A 16,858-nucleotide genomic window follows, 5' to 3' on the forward strand; every position below is an offset into this window, starting at 1 on the left:
ATAGTGTAGAATATATAGGCAAAGTGAGTTTTTGATATTCGGCGTCGTTCGGAAATTATAGTGTTAAACACGTAATAAGTCACATGCCAGATCTATGTCGATCCCCGTAATAAAGCTCGTATTTATCACTCCGAATGGAATTCGAATTACTTCGCTAAAAGGAAAAAAGTTGAAGGCAATGCTGTACATGTGTTTCTTCAAGAAACCTAAGGTTTATGGACTAGGTATAGCAGATTAATGATCAGTTAAGGTTTTATGGCTAAAAATCGCATTCTACTTTTTAAATGCGTTTTTCTCGAAACTGTGTATTGAAAATCGGCTGCCACCATAGCCCAAAATCTATCCAACCAAATTATTTGAAATTTTCACGACTTATTCAGAACATATTTCTATGGTCTGCAAACTAGGATAATTGCGATTCATTTAGTAGTTTGTTTTTATTCAATAAAGAAGCCTTAAAAAACACCAAAAATTTAACTTTTAATATTTTTTAATAATCCTAGTTTGCGGACTGTAGTTAAGTCTGCACATTAAAATGCCGTTTACTGTTTTTCTTTAAGATGATCGTAGCGCCCTCTAGCGCGGCAGCAGAAAAATACCTTTTTTTGGAGATGGGTGTATAAATTGCTCTGTATTTCAATAACGAACTATGCGATCGGGTTGGAAAAATTGCTATGCACGCTCATATCAATGAATCTATGGTGAAAAATTCGCATTTGTATCTTTATCCAGTTATTCAGAAAAAATTTCTAAAAAAAGCGAAAAAAGACGGCCTTTACACGGGATGACGGGTCTTGTATAAACACAAAACCTTATTTAAATCGGTTTACTGTCTGTCTGTCCGACACACGCATTTTTCTCGGAGACGGTTATAGCGATTGACTCCAAATTTGGTAAAAAGGTGGTAATTGTGAACGGTCACGCATATAGTGAGTAACATCCTTTTACGTTGAATTTAAGGGGGGGGGGTCCCCATACATGAAAAAGAGAGTGCAACAAATGTAGTAATGTGGGGTATCAAATTAAAGGTCTCGATTAGTACTTTTCGAAGCCGGTCAGTTTTGACATTTGTTGGAAAGGTGGGTAGTGCGGGGGGTTGATAGTGACCATTTTTTAAAGGACCCATTCTCAGAAACTACCCGACCGAAAAATCTAAAAAAAAATCAGGAGGCTGCCATTGTCTGGCGCCTAGGCTCCGAAATACCATACACGCCAATAACTGTTCAAATAAAGTTAATAATAGGAAATTACTATAATTTTTAGTATTTGGCAGGAAACCCCCCTCAAGTTTATAATAGAATCGCGAAATTTTGCAGCAATATAGGTTGCATCATAGAGAGCATGATCCTATCAAATCGTACTGTTACTGACAAAGTTATAATAGGTCAAAGCTGTCGCTTCTGTGCAAATTCAGGACTTTGAATGTCAATATCACTTGAAAGTGGATCTTTTCACATAATATGTGCATATATTACGTGCTACATACTAATGGGACACATGCACACTCAAATCTCTTTATAAAAGAAATACACCAAACCTTTCATACCTGAAGCTTTCGGTTTCCTGACTTGTTATAACTTTATTTCGCTTTATTAACAAAATGTGTTTCGTTTAATTTGTTTACACGTGCTAGATATTATGAACTCAAAGTAAGCCAGAATAAAAAGAAAGTGCATCGATTGTATTAAGGGGGGAAACAACATTATTTTCACGTGTTTTTCGATATTTTTTAGTGTGAAAAATTAATTGGAATTCAATCAAATTTGGAGATTATATTAGCCATATTCCGAGTAATTTATTGGAAGAATTGAAGCCAAAAATAAACAAGTAACGTGACATTATTCCGCTGAAGGTCTTAACCACTTTGTCTGTCCCTGTCTGTCTGTCACACACACTTTTCTCAGAAACGACTATATCAATAGACGGGAGGCCGAAAGTGCTGATTTCTTTAACGGACCCATTCTCAGAAAATACTCAACCGAAAAATTGGAAAAAATCATGGAGATGTTAATAAACGGTTTCCAGGCCTCTCGTTATATATCCACTCAAATTAAGTTCAGTATATTACTATGTTTGGGGGAATTTCACTAGAAACCCCCCCCCCCCCGTACGTACGTAAAAACCTGCTCTTCAAAATATGATATCGTCCTAAGGGTTGGTCTTCATAATTTTGTAAAGAATCATATCTCCTAATTTTATAATAATGGGTTTATTACTTTTTAGGTTAGAACTCCCGCAATTAAGAAAAAAGTCACTTTGAGAAAAATGCCTTCGAAAAAAAAGGCAATTACCACTTTTAATTACAAACAAAAGCAATTACAACAAATACAAATGCACTTGTATAAGGGACTGACGCTAAATATTTATAAATGGATTATTTACATAACAAGATTTCGTAAGGACATAAAGCGACTACTTCCTGGGCGGTATACTCTGAGCCTGTCCCGGCTAATCGCTTGGTTCCAGATTCATAAAATTTAGAGAAACATGAATTTCGCTTTGAAATTTCTGAATCACATTCTGGAATAGCTAAGCTAACGAACGTCTCAAATCTAAAATCTATCGCAATGTCGTCCGTCTTGTCGCTCTCTATGGTTCTGAGCGTTGGCCGATCATTAAACACAATGAACAGCGTCTTCCGGTAATAGAGGCGAAGATGTTGCGTTGGACTAGTGACGTGACACGTTTTGATCACATCCGAAAGAGGATATCTGCGATCGATATGAATTTGCATCGATCGTGAAAAAACTACAAGAGAGGTGTCTTGGATGGTATGGTTACATAATTCGCGCTAACGAGAATTCACTTCACTTCACAGATTGATCTGAACATCGAAGTCGATGGTAAACGACCAAAAGGCCGGCCGAAACAACGGTGATTTGATACGCTGGATGGTGATTTGAAAGCCTCGCGATTGCATCCAGATCAGGCATTTAATAGAACCAAACGGCGGCTTGTGAACTGGAGAAATATGGTGAGAACTTTGCATTTCAGTTCTTAAAAAAAACTCCCAAAAAATCACAAAATGGACTTCACGGGGAGTCACCCACTGAAAAATCAATTTTCACACTCAGAGCGCAATTAGTGCAAAGTATCGAAAAAGGTGCTTAATGTCAACGATTCTTGAAATTCTAGTTCGGGCCATAACGACGAGTGTTGGTATCATTTTAATAAAGAAATTATTACTATCGATTCAGTATTTCTTAGAAAAATAAAAACGTTGAAAAACATGTTTTCAAGATAAACACGTTCAAAGTTTCAGACGGTGATTTTAACCATTAACCATCTTACTAAGCTTAAACGCAGCTTCCTAAAAACAAGCCTAAAGAATAAAACAAGAAAAATTGGGCAAATCGGATAATAAATGGCTGAGCAATCCCAAACGTGCGAAACTTTCTGCGCACATTTTTCCATTCGTATTATAGCTAAAAACCCAAAATATGTCTTCATATTTTTTTCAAGCTACAAGAAAAACAAACGTAAATATTACTGACGCACATGTTATGTTCACCTTAAACAAGCAAATATTGCTTATTACCGAATACTATATGCATGTATATAAATTGATCGTACATCTATTTTTGATGACTTCGTGCATAAAGGCTACACATATAGATATAAAGTGTATTGAATACCGCTTGTTCAATGTATAAGTATATCTATCGGAATTAGGCACTTCCCCACTTACATACATATGTCTGTCTGGAGTAATTGATATTGATATATAAATTATTAAAAAACTAAAACGAAATGTTTCCCTGGGAACTCCCATTCACGTGAGCTCACTTTGTTGTCGTATTAACGAATTGATGTGTTATGATGACGCCATACACGTTTTATAATGCAAGAAATTCACACAGAATGTAAAAGTTTATCCTTCTATAACTTTGTAATTATAATTGGATTTCCTTCAAACTTCCTAAAGTTATGCCTGATGTTATCACTTATGCAAGTGTTGTAGTTCAAGCATGAACTTGAGAGTAGTGTCTGCCAAAATTTCGAAAATATGCGAATATATAATTATTAACTTTATTTGTACATATATAGGAACGGGATGTTTAGATACACAACTGTGATTTTTTTTCGGTTGAATAGCTTCTGAAAACGAGCCCTGTTATACTTTTTGAGGGTCATCTTTTGAGCCCTAACTAACCTACGTTTCACCCAATATCAAATATGAGACCAGTTTCGAAAAGTACTAATTTAGTCCTTTCATTTAATTCCCTACATGGTCACATTCTGTGAAACAATGCCCCCATGCTGACTGTGTAAAGTCCTCGTAAGGGGGAGAATATTATTATTATATTATTAACTTCGTTTAAGCAGATATCGTAGCGTCGGGTATAGTGAGGCCTAGATACTATGTGCTGGGACCAGCCTAATTTTCAACACATTTTTGAGATGAGTAATTTCTGATACTGGTTTTTGAAGTAATTGACACCTCTTTAATACCATTGCTCCTCCCAGGTAAAGGAGGAGGGTTTGAGGCAACGTACTCTGTACTATCCTCAGTAAAACAAAAATAAAATGCTGAGATCAGGGAAAGAGATAAATAGAGTATAGTTCGAGTTATTCTACTATGCTAAATCCTACCTGATCTCTCTTGGTGACAGGCCCCGCGACAGGTCGACCAAGAAAATGCATAGAATGTCGTTACAAACATGATGATCGGATTAAGTCACAGGCCTCGGAGAAATGCTAGGGTGTCCACCTCAGTCGACGCGGCAGGACGGGCCCCGGTCCTGTCGTGAAATGGGCAAGGGTTCTTGACGCATGGACGGCGTCAGGACGTAAGCAAGTTAGTCCGCACACAACGAACAAAACAAATACGTGTCTGCACGCTAAATGTTGGTACCCTAACTGGAAAGACGGAGGAACTCGCAAGAGCCCTTCGGAAAAGGTGCATTGACATCTGCGCTCTGCAAGAAATCCGATGGTCTGGTTCCAAAAGCTGCGACATTGAACGCGAACGCGGTAAAAATGGTTACAAACTTCTCTATTTTGGTAACCCACACACTCAATATGGTGTTGGCATTGCCATCTCAGAGGGTTTCCGTGATGCCATTAAAGAAGTCGAACGATTTGATGATCGGCTGATGAAGCTCACCATTACATCAGCTGATCGCACTATTCACTTCTTCACCGCGTATGCACCACAGACAGGCCGACCTGATGCCGAGAAAGATGCCTTCTGGCAACTTCTCGATGAAAAACTCGTCACGTGCCTGCTGACGATTACATAATCATTGCCGGCGACCTTAATGGTCATGTGGGTGAAAAGGCAGACGGTAACAGGTGCCATGGGGGAAAGGGGTTCGGAGCGCGCAATGAAGGTGGCGAGCATATAATCGATTTTGCGGACACCCATGACCTTGTACTTATGAATACATGGTTCATCAAACGATTGTCTCATCTTCCCACATTTTATAGTGGGAACAATAAAACGCAAATCGACTATATTCTCATAAGACGTCAACATTTTACCACTGTCACTGATTGCAAAGTCGTTCCCTATGAGACCATCGCACCTCAACATCGGCCGTTGATTGCTGTCCTGCGAATTAAGCCACCGATAAAACAGCGTGAGGAACGCACTGGCCCGCCGCGCATTAAATGGTGGCGATTTGATGAGAAGAAGGAAGAAACCGTCTCACTCATACGATTGCCAACCATTACGAATGTGGAAGAATCATGGAACCAAATGAAAGACACGATCCACAAAGCGGCCTCTGCAACCCTCGGGGTTACCAAGCCGGGTAATCGGTACATCAACCGCAGCACTTGGCTTTGGAATAACGATGTTGAAATGAAGGTCCGTGAAAAGAAACGCCTCTACCACAAATTTCTCGACGATAAAACGCCTGCTAATTGGCAAACATATAAGAATGCCAACCGGGAAGCAAAGAAAGCGGTCGCTGTTACCCGAGCGAACCATTTCAAAAATCTTTACGATAAACTGGACACTCGGGATGGCGAGAGAGACCTGTATCGACTTGCTAAAAGCCGTGACGAACGCACACAGGATATCGAACACTTCTGTTGTGTTAATGACAAGAACGGTACTTTGCTTACCAACCGTCGAGCCGCAACGGATTGATGGCGAGAATACTTCGAGCAGATTTCAACTGAAGAATTTGCTCATCCTCCACTTCCACAATCATTGGCGACATTTGGAGCAGTTCCACCAGTCAGCGCAACTGAAGTCGAGGAGGCAATAAAACAAATGAAATTGGGGAAAGCAACAGGACCTGACGACATCGCATCTGAGCTCTGGAAAGCGAAGAGCTGAGATCCAACACTGTGGCTCAGTGAATTCTTTAACCGGGTTATTCAGGAAGGAAGAACACCATCTGACTGGCAAGAAAGTACCACTGTTCCAATATGGAAAAAGAAAGGTAGCCCAGCAGAATGTTCAAATTACCGTCCGATCCGGTTACTTTCCCATACCATGAAGATTTTTGAACGCATTCTTGACAACCGTATTCGCGAAATCGTTGAAATAACCGTGAATCAAGCCGGATTTGTCAAGAACTGCGGAACTACTGACGCAATACACGCTGCGCGGTTACTCATGGAGAAACACCGTGAGAAGCATCGCCCTCTTTACATTGCCTTTCTGGATCTAGAGAAAGCGTTTGACCGTGTACCACACGAACTCATCTGGTATGCTTTATGACAACACTTCGTGCCAGAAGAACTCATGCGCTGGGTTCAATTGCTCAACCACGATCCAAAAAGTAAAGTTCGAAGTATGGTGGGTGTATCAAAACCGCTTCGTGTCTCTGTTGGAGTTCATCAAGGAAGTGCCCTCTCACCACTCCTCTTTGTCCTTGTTATGGACACCGTCACACGGGATATCCAACGTCCAGCGCCCTACACACTGCTTTATGCAGATGATGTTTTCCTAGCATCTGATAGCAAAAATGATCTCGAGCAACTTGTTCAAAAATGGAATGATCGCCTCATGCAACACGGTCTCAGATTTAATTTAAACAAAACTGAATTTTTGACGACCGATCCCCATGAAACAGGCACAATCACTGTCAGCGGCAGTGATCTGACCAGAACTGAGCGATTTAAATACCTCGGGTCAACGCTATCAGCCAATGGAGAGCTGCGTTATCAAATTGCTTCACGCATTAACGCAACCTGGATGAAGTGGCGTTCCACAACTGGTGTCCTTTGTGATCGACGTATCAACGAACGTCTCAAATCTAAAATTTACCGCAATGTCGTCCGTCCAGTCGCTCTCTATGGTTTTGAGTGTTGGCCGACCATAAAAGACAATGAACGGCGTCTCGCGGTAATGGAGACGAAGATGCTACGTTGGACTAGTGGCGTCACACGTTTAGATCACATGTAAATGAGGATATTCGCGATCGTTATGGGGTTGCATAGTGGAAAAGTTGCGAGAGAGGCGTCTTCGATGGTATGGTCACGCAACTCGTGCAAACGAGAATTCACTTGCAAAGATTGGTCTGAACATCGAAGTCCATGGTAAACGACCAAAAGGCCGACCTAAGCAACGGTGGCTTGATACGCTGGATGGGGATTTGAAAGCCTCGAGATTGCACCCAGATCAGGCATTCGATAGAGCCAAATGGCGAAGCCGATCACGACGAGCCGACCCGGCTTGTGAACGGGACAAAGGCTGAAGAAAAAGAAGATTTGATATCCCACATGACCATATTCGTTGAAAACAATTTGCACCCGTGTATTTGCAGTTCCAACCTTTCTACCAAATTTCATGTCAATAGGCGTATGACAAACCGACAGACAAACAAATAAGAAGATAGACAGCAAAGAGGCAAACAAGTGCGCAATGAAAATGCCAGACCCGACCGTAGTAACCCGCAGGCTTCGAATTGTTAATCTGCTGTGCAATCATGATCTGATTGCCAAGGTGAGTTCTGACAAAACCTTGCTCGGACATATGATGAGGAGACATGATGTTGGCACATTCCACCGCCTGGTCATTGTTGGCATCCTGTTTGAGCATAGATATGGCCATAAGGTTAATGCAGTTTCACCTGAGCAACTCCTTGCGTGCAATGACATTTATCACTTTTTGATCAGCAGTATATTCAGAAGCTTTCTTTCGATCTCGAAAGGGAAGATCATCTAATGGTGATTTACCTGTGCTTGCTTGGGTTGGTGAGTTGAACATGGACCGCTTAGATGGTTTAGATGTCACTCAACAGTGGGAGAATTATCTTATTGATCGGATCGTAGATACCTTGAATAATTCGCCCGGAAATATTGATTAACATTGAGTGGCTATCAAAAATTCCTTACTTACCTTCGCTACTCAAGTGGTCGACTACGTCAGGAAGGGGCATCACAAGATCTGGCTCACCTGAGAACTATGGATCCGGGTCGACGAACGAAAGGATTTCAATTCTCTGCTGATCACTGCTAAAGATGGCAAGCATGCCGCCCTGGAACTTCAATACACTGCAAAATCGCGATAAGTTTGCGTGGTGCGTACCATAACAAAAGGCAATTTGTTAGTGCGCTGGTCAAGGATGTAGAGCCTGGCAAACATAGCTCTGATTTCAGAATCGTATACCGTATCATAAAAAACTTTCATGAGTTTGCAAATCCTTTGATGGTCCAGTGAGGAACGTCAACCGTCGACTCCTCATTTACGGCGGCGAGCAGCTGAAGAAGTAAAAGAACATTTCACCTGATGAAGTTCCGCCAAATGTGGATGAAACGTATATGTACCCCAAAATTATTCATCGCTGCTCCTGCAGTTTCTGCTACTGCCACTTATACGGAAATTCTAGGAGTCCGAGACCATACCCAGTGGAAGAAGGGAATAGTCGTTAAAAGGGCGCTTGTCTTGGGTATGATACTTTGAGGGGAATTCGCCTGTTCTCTGCTTTTGCAGAGGCATAAGCTAAAGTAATCCTAGAACTCACCATCAACAGCACAACAACCGGTATCCGGTCTAGGCCTGCCTTAATAAAGAACTTCAGACATCCCGGTTTTGTGCCGAGGTCCACCAATTCGATATCCCTAAAAGCTGTCTGGCGTCCTGACCTACGTCATCGTTCCGTTTTAGGCAGGGTCTCCCTCATCTTCTTTTTTTACCATAAATATTGTCCTTATAGACTTTCCGGGTGGGATCATCCTCATCCATACAGATTAAGTGATTCGTCCACCGTAACCTATTGAGCCGGATTTTATCCACAACTGGACGGTCATGGTATCGCTCATAGATTTCGTCGTTATATAGGCTACGAAATCGTCCATCCTTATGTAGGGGGCCAAAAATTCTTCGGAGGATTCTTCTCTCGAACGCGGCCAAGAGTTCGCAATTTTTCTTGCTAAGAGCCCAAGTCTCTGAGGGATACATGAGGATTCGATATGCAGCATTCTTCCGTTCCGTTGCTAGCTTACATTCATCATCAAACCAGCCGTTCCGACTTTTTTTCCGGCTGGGGCCAAGTATCTTTGTGTCCGTATCAATGATAACGTTCTTCAGGTGGTTGTGAAGATCATTTGTTGTTGATTCATCTTCAGGACCTCTGTTAACTACGGCATCCATTTCCCTCGTATATGTGTTGCGGGGGGCTGTGTTGTGAATGGCTTCAGTATTCACTCTCACCTGATTATTAGAGGGGATTGTCGTGGTGTGTGATGTCGTAATTCGAGCTCGGAGCCCCATGCCAACGAGATAGTGGCCCCCCAATATGTTCTGGCATTCATCAAGGCTGAGAAATGGCGGCGTTCAATCAGCACATGGTCAATTTGTTTGAAAGTGTTCCCTTCTTGAGAGGCGCACATTTGTTTATGGACTGCTTTCCACACTGGTACTTCCAACAACCATTGCATGCGGTACTGCTAACTGAATAATCTGCAGTCCGTAATTATTGGTATCCCTACGTAAGCTATGGGAGCCGACGTATCGCCTGAATACGGGGTCCGTCCCTACTTGACTGTTAAAATCCCCAATTATAATTTTGATATAATACTTGGGACAGGTTTCGAGGGTCTGCTTAACTGCATCGTAGAAAGTATCCTTCCCCGACTCTGAAGTCTCCTCTGTGGCTTATATTTCTAAACTTGCCTCGCAAACGCAGAGTGGATAGCCTTTCGCTTATATTTTCAAAGCCAATAACAGCAGGTTTTATTTTTTGGCTGACTAAGGAACCTACTCCGAGCACATGGTTTACTGGATGGCCGTTATAATATATGATGTAGCGGCTCTTCTCCAGGGTACCGATCCCTGCCCATCGCATCTCTTGTAACGCTGTTACATCAGCCCTAGTTGTTCATAAAGAAAGAACTCCCAGCGATCACCACGTGGAAGTGGAGGTAGGGGTTGGTAGTAGAGCTGTTGGTGTTGGTCCAGTAGGCGTTTTCCAGGTTTTATGCTGCATCGTGGGTACCAATCCACGTTTCGCCCTGGGATCTGTACTAGCCTTTGACCATTTGAACTCACCAAGAAACAGCTGAAAAGCTTGATCGATGCAGGCTGGGCTGGTTTCTGCTTTGAGTTCTCTCGCAATGATTACTCATCCGCTCTTCACCAATTTCGAGGCTTTCGATAGCGCCAAAATGAAGTTTATCTAGAATACTCTACGCAAAAGAGGCATTTTGCAGAAACTAATATGCTATTATCAGAACCATATATGGCACAAAATATCACATGCTGCATCGAGCTAAATCTCAGAAGAAATTGAGGTCCAAAGCGAAATCCTTTAGGATTGCACTTTGTCACCAATACGATTTCTTGTTGCTGTGGCGCGGCAGGATCTGCAGCATTCGAAATTTATTTCGGATGTTGCGGATGCGGACGGGTAGATGGCGCTGAACTCAGAAACTCTCCACTCACTCGTTTTCAGAACGCACCAGGGGAGTGGAGAACCAGCGGTAAAAAAAATGCCGTTGGTTGGGACAGTAAGGACCGCATGGAAATAAGTCGGTCTCTTCTGTATCCAACCGCGGCACGGATCACAAGCTCGTGGAAGTTCTGCAAAGTTTGTATTACAAGCGCTCAGTTGCATGGCGTCCATATAAATATCAGAAATAAAAACATGCGAATTTTGTTGGATTAACGTTGTTATTATAATTAGTAGTTTTTTATTGAAACCTTTCGGTACAAATAAATAAAATCCTTTGAAATGTTTTTAGACGTGTGTCAGTAGTGCAATATAATATGATTTGAGTGTTCTTTTCCAAATGATTACCACTTCCAGTTTTGCATTTATTACTACACAAAGAAATCTCTTAATTCCAAGCTAATTTGGTAGACGTTTTGATCATTTACCAAATTGCTATCGGTGACGATTTTATACCGCCTTCTCCAGACGACATGAAGTACTTCAATTGACGATGACATCCAGCCTCAAACGTCTTGACTCTTGTCTTGTCCGAAGGACATGGAAATCTTCAATAGACCATGACATCTTCCCAACAACAGCGAAACTAAGGTTCTCGCTCTAACGGGTCATGGCACTTTTCCTCTCTGCTTTAATGGGCGGAGAATTGAAGGCGTTCATCAATTTATACATCTACAAACGGTGGCACCAAACTCGAGATCGTTCGCACTAGATTCGCCTTCGATGCCTTTTCTCAAATCTAGAAATACAGTTGTCCCAACACGGACATCAAGCTGAGACTGTTCTTTGCTAATATTCTTTCTTTGTTACTATAATGAGAGTAGCATATGAGTGAACACCACTGTTATTATTATAGAAAGCTCCAAACCTTGATGAACACTTGCCTGCGACGTGTCATACAATTTTGAACAAAGTACTTCTTCGGCGCACAAGCCTGCTACTCGTGGACGATGTAATGAGAAAGGGGAAGTAGGTGATTATCAAATATGTCTTGTTAGATATGAAGCAAAATAAAGAAGCTTTCAAATATTTTGGAAAACAATAATAGTAAGCACAGTCTGGTTCAAACCATGCAGAAGTACACCATTCTGCATGCGTGCTCGATGTTGCGGGGAGTACTCGACGGATTCTCCCACTGACCTACCACCGGCCACCACCACCAGTGCCCCTTTTAGTTTTTAAGTAGGTAGGAGAGAGCCCGAGCCTAAATGCTTGGCACTTAGTGCTAATATTAGGTAAAATCCGGCATCTGCCGAGATTGTGATAACTCTGGAAGTAATAATAATAAAAGACACCTATTTTAATTTTTCCCTGACCAGAAAACCATTTTCCCTTCAGGGAAAAACTAAAATGGGTCTATTAGACTACTATAGATTGATTGTTTAGGATAAGTGAGGGATCCTAAGTCCACAACCACTTGTTGTTGGACCGGACCAAATGGAGAGCAACTTACTCCCACGTTTATTTGGTCCGCGGATCCCTCGTTTGGGGCATGGCACCCAAGCATTAAAAATCGTAAGACAAACGGTTTCGTCCAGGGCAGAGGCAACTCTTCAGACGCTGCCTCAACCTCTGCCCTGGGAGCAGCGTGACCGTGAGTGGCATCGGATGGAAAACGCTCCATTTATATGTTAAGGAAAACACGCCAAGGGTGCGAATTATATCCAGTGGAAATGGAATTGGATCCAGTGGATTTTTAATGCTTGGGTGCCATGCCCCAAACGAGGGATCCGCGGACCAAATAAACGTGGGAGTAAGTTGCTCTCCATTTGGTCCGGTCCAACAACAAGTGGTTGTGGACTTAGGATCCCTCACTTATCCTAAACAATTAATTTAGCTTTAGCCAGCTCAGGCTCAAACTATCGGTTTCCACTGGATATAATTCGCACCCTTGGCGTGTTTTCCTTAACATATAAATGGAGCGTTTTCCATCCGATGCCACTCACGGTCACGCTGCTCCCAGGGCAGAGGTTGAGGCAGCGTCTGAAGAGTTGCCTCTGCCCTGGACGAAACCGTTTGTCTTACGATTACTATAGATTGGTTTGGAAAGTTCTTTGACCAAAATCGACATATTTTGACTCATATCTAGCAAAGCATACATGGTCAAATTTATCTCTTATAGTATGTTGAAAAAATCTACTGATCACTTTTCTGAAAGGCTATAATCCGAACCTAAGTCGACTAACATCCGACATTCAACCTGCGATATTAATTCCTCTGCCATTACCTTAGATAGGTCAAAAGGTCTTTCGTTACAAAAATATTCACAAGGAGAAATGTTCGGTGCATTATGAATGTTCCTACAGACCAATTTTTGTCTTTTGAAAATTCTGAAAAGAAGAACAACAAAAATAAAATATTGTATTTTGATTGTAGGCTCAAGAGATGGAACGCGAAAGGAAATTAGTGATGCAAGGGAAAGAAACGAGAATTCCAGAAGACATGCGAAATCATCCCGTTTTCAAAATAAACCAGAAGACTAACGAAATTATTGCTAAAAGGAGATCAAAGGTATTATAATCTATAAAATTGTTAAATTTTTCTGTAACTTTTATGAGATCAATCTTTAATTAGCTAAAAACCAATCGGGAGAAAAATGCAGAGCGTTTAATTCGTCAAGGGATGAAATGGGAACGCAATCGCCTCGTGTTTGAAGATCTCGAGAAAAAGAAAGAACTAGAACTCCAAGCACGAAAGATTCAGCAAACCGGGCTAGAGGAGCAGTATCGAAGTGAAGATGCTCTACGTGGATTGGATCTGCTGAGGTATGGTTAACCGACAAAAGCATCCCCCTGCAATGGAACTGTATCTTTGTAGGATTCACGATAAAAAATGGAAACCATGTGAGCTCGATTTGAAGAAATTCCTGGAAACAGAAGAAGCTTTGATGAAGCAACGATTCATACGAAAGCCTGTTCAATATAACAGCGATCCGAAAGATGTTCGAAACGTTGCAAAGGCAAGGTAATCAGTTTTGATATGGATGTGTGTCTCAGAATGTTAATAGATAGGAGAGGGTGTGTTTCTGAGAAATGAGAGAAACGTTTTATTCCTTCAGGAAAAAATTCCGCGAAACTGAAGAGAGAATACGTAAACGCCTGGAAGAACAACTAGCAGCTAATACCATTAATGGCTCGATTACTAAACCACATTTGGTGCAGGTAAGTTTTCTGTTGCGAATGAATTTGCATGGCACCTGGAGAAAAGAAAGAAGTACATCCGCTCCTGATACTTACTGTAGTTCTCCTTAATTATCAAGTGTAGCTAGATTCTCGACTTTCCTGTCACAAAGCTTGCCATAAAAATTTATCAACATTTAGCAGTAATATGAAAATAAAATATTCCAAAATCACCCCTCATAGCCCGTCAGTTCACTTTCCCGAAAGGCTCTGGAGACAGCAACAAAGCAGTCTGCAATGACGTTATCGGTAGCTGCATACGAGAAGGAAAGGGATGCGTTCCTTCCAAGTGATGTCGGTTTACAAAGCAATGAGAATTTAAGTGCGAAGGAATTAGATAGCCAACATGAAACGGATGTCAACTACAAGGCCATCTTCCAGAAGAAAATGGAGAATGATGTGAAGAATGACTTGATAATGACGAAGGAGGCATTTGACGCATTGCATTACGAAGATCCACTGATAGCTTTGTTAAAAGCCACAGATGTAATTACGAAACTATTGCATTTTAGAACAGTTATGCTTTTATTTTTCTACAATTTCAGAACGTTCATGATCTGTACAGGATAGCCAAGGATATAATTCTTCAGGATTCTAATCAAGTTGTTGAGACAGTAATAGATGGAGGATCAGTTACTCCACTTACAGTAGCATCGCAGTAGTAATCAATGATATCATATTATATACAATCGCATATATTTTAATAAATTTTTGTTGCTACATAATACACCTGTTAAATATAGTGAAATTTTGCAAAAAATACGTTGTAGATTACCATCATCATTAATGGCACAAGAAACGGTATCCAATCGAGGCCTACCTTAATAAAAACTTCAAATATCCTGATTTCGCGCCGAGGTCCACCAATTCGATATCCTGAAAGGCTGTCTGGCATCTTGGTCTATGCTGACGCTTCATCTCAGGCAAGGTCCGCCACGGTTTCTTGGTCTTTTTCTACCATAGATATTGCCGCTATAGACTTTCCGGGCAGCATCACCCTCACCTATACAGATTAAGTGAGCCGCCCCCGCCAACCTAATGAGTCGGATTTCATCCACAACTAGACGGTCGCGGGGTATCGCTCATAAATTTCGTAGTTATGAAGGCTGTGGAATCGTCCATCCTCGTGTAGGGGGTCAAAACTTCTTCAGAGGATTTTTCTCTTCAACGCGGCCAAGAGTTCGCAATTTTTCCTGTAAAAATCAAAAACTCTCGAACGAATCCATGATGATTCGCAAGATCATTGTCTTGTACAGTAAGACCTTTGACCCGATGGTGGGAAGTTTCGAGCGGAATAGTTTTTGTTTTGTTTGAAATAGGCTCTATTGGCTGGCAACAACCGTTCGCGGATTTCATCGTCGTAGCTGTTATCGGTTGTGATTTTAAATCCTAGAGGGGAGAAATTATCAACGGTCTCAAAGTTGTAGTCTCCCATCCTTATTGCTGTCATTTAACCAGTGTTGCTTCTTTAGTTTTTGATGCTGATATTTCCGCATGCTCTATTAGAATGATGGTCGATTGTACATTACACTTAGCGCAGAACAACCCCTCATGTAGGGGGCCAAAAATTCTTCGGAAGAATCTTCTCTCGAATGCGGCCAGGATTTCGCAATTTTTCTTGTTAAGAACCCATATCTCTGAGGAATACATGAGTACTCGTCTTGTATAGTAAGAGGTTTGAATTTTGAGAGAAAAAGTTTTTGTAAGCTGAAATAGGCTTTGTTGGCAACCGCGCGCGGATATCATAATCATAGCTAATATCGGTTGTGATTATCGACCATAGATAGGAGAAATTTTTAACGATCTCAAAGTTGTAGTCTCATGTCTTTATTGTTTTCGTTTGATCAGAGCGATTCAATGTTGTCTATTTTTGTTGGTTTTGGCACTGAGGTTGCCACCACATACTTTGTCTTACCTTCATTAATGTGCACCCCAAGATCTCGCGCCGCTTGCTAGATCTGGATGAACGTCGACTTTACACCTTGGGTTGTTCTTCCCATAATGTCAATATCGTCAGTATAGGCCAGTAATAGGGTGAAGTTGAAGGGGGTGGTGCCTCATGCATTAACATCTGCATCACGGACCACTTTTTCTAGGGCCAGGTTTTAGGGGACGCATGAAGGGGCATCCCCTTTTCTTAAACCGTTGTTCATGTCGAAAGGTCTCGGGAGTGATCCTACTGCTTTCGTTTAGTCTCGCACATTGGCCAGGGTCAGTCTAATCAGTCTTATCAATTCCGTCGGTATACCGAATTCTGTCAAGACTGTGTACAGTTTACCTTGGCTATGCTATCATAGGTGGCCTTAGAGTCGATGAGAAAATGGAGCAACGGATGGTTCTATATCAAACGTTTTTCCTTCGCTTGCCGTGGAGAGAAAATCTCATCTGCCGCTGAATTGCCTGGAGTGAAGCCTCTTTGCTATGGGCCGATGGTGTTCGGGGCATATGGGGCTATTTGGCCTGGCAAGATAGTGGAGAATATCTTATAGAAGGTACTTAGAAACGTGATACCTCCATAATTGCTGCACTGCGTTATATCTCCCTTTTTCTGCATGGGACGGAAAATTCTCCGAAATAACAAATATTTAAAAGCAAATTGTGAATTTTTTTGCGATGGTGGGGGTATGTTGACACCAGACTGCTCGTCCATAACGCATATATGTATCACTAGGTAATAGCCAGTAAAGGTCAGGACGATGTTTAAAGATAGCTTACTCTAGACTAATGTTCTGAAGTACCTAAGTCGTTAATAAAATTGTAAGTTTGACTTTTGGATCCAGTAGTATAGAATATCCAGATAAATAGTTTCATGCAGGAGAAACAGCCCTT

At 41.6% G+C, this 16,858-nt stretch overlaps 1 protein-coding gene across 2 annotated transcripts in view; it reads left to right on the forward strand.

Annotated features, from left to right (window-relative positions):
- The window catches only part of LOC119661290, a 48,700-nt gene extending 33,959 nt beyond the window's left edge, over positions 1-14,741 (forward strand). For both annotated transcript variants that reach the window (XM_038070567.1, XM_038070568.1), the window contains 6 exons: positions 13,227-13,361; positions 13,425-13,615; positions 13,668-13,814; positions 13,909-14,011; positions 14,213-14,515; positions 14,575-14,741. In XM_038070567.1, the coding sequence (XP_037926495.1) occupies positions 13,227-13,361; positions 13,425-13,615; positions 13,668-13,814; positions 13,909-14,011; positions 14,213-14,515; positions 14,575-14,691 (996 nt within the window). In that variant the 3' untranslated portion in view covers positions 14,692-14,741. The remainder of the gene's footprint in view (positions 1-13,226; positions 13,362-13,424; positions 13,616-13,667; positions 13,815-13,908; positions 14,012-14,212; positions 14,516-14,574) is intronic.
- Positions 14,742-16,858: the final 2,117 nt, after the last annotated feature.

Source organism: Hermetia illucens, chromosome 1, assembly GCF_905115235.1.
Source record: "Hermetia illucens chromosome 1, iHerIll2.2.curated.20191125, whole genome shotgun sequence".
NCBI lineage: Eukaryota > Metazoa > Arthropoda > Insecta > Diptera > Stratiomyidae > Hermetia > Hermetia illucens.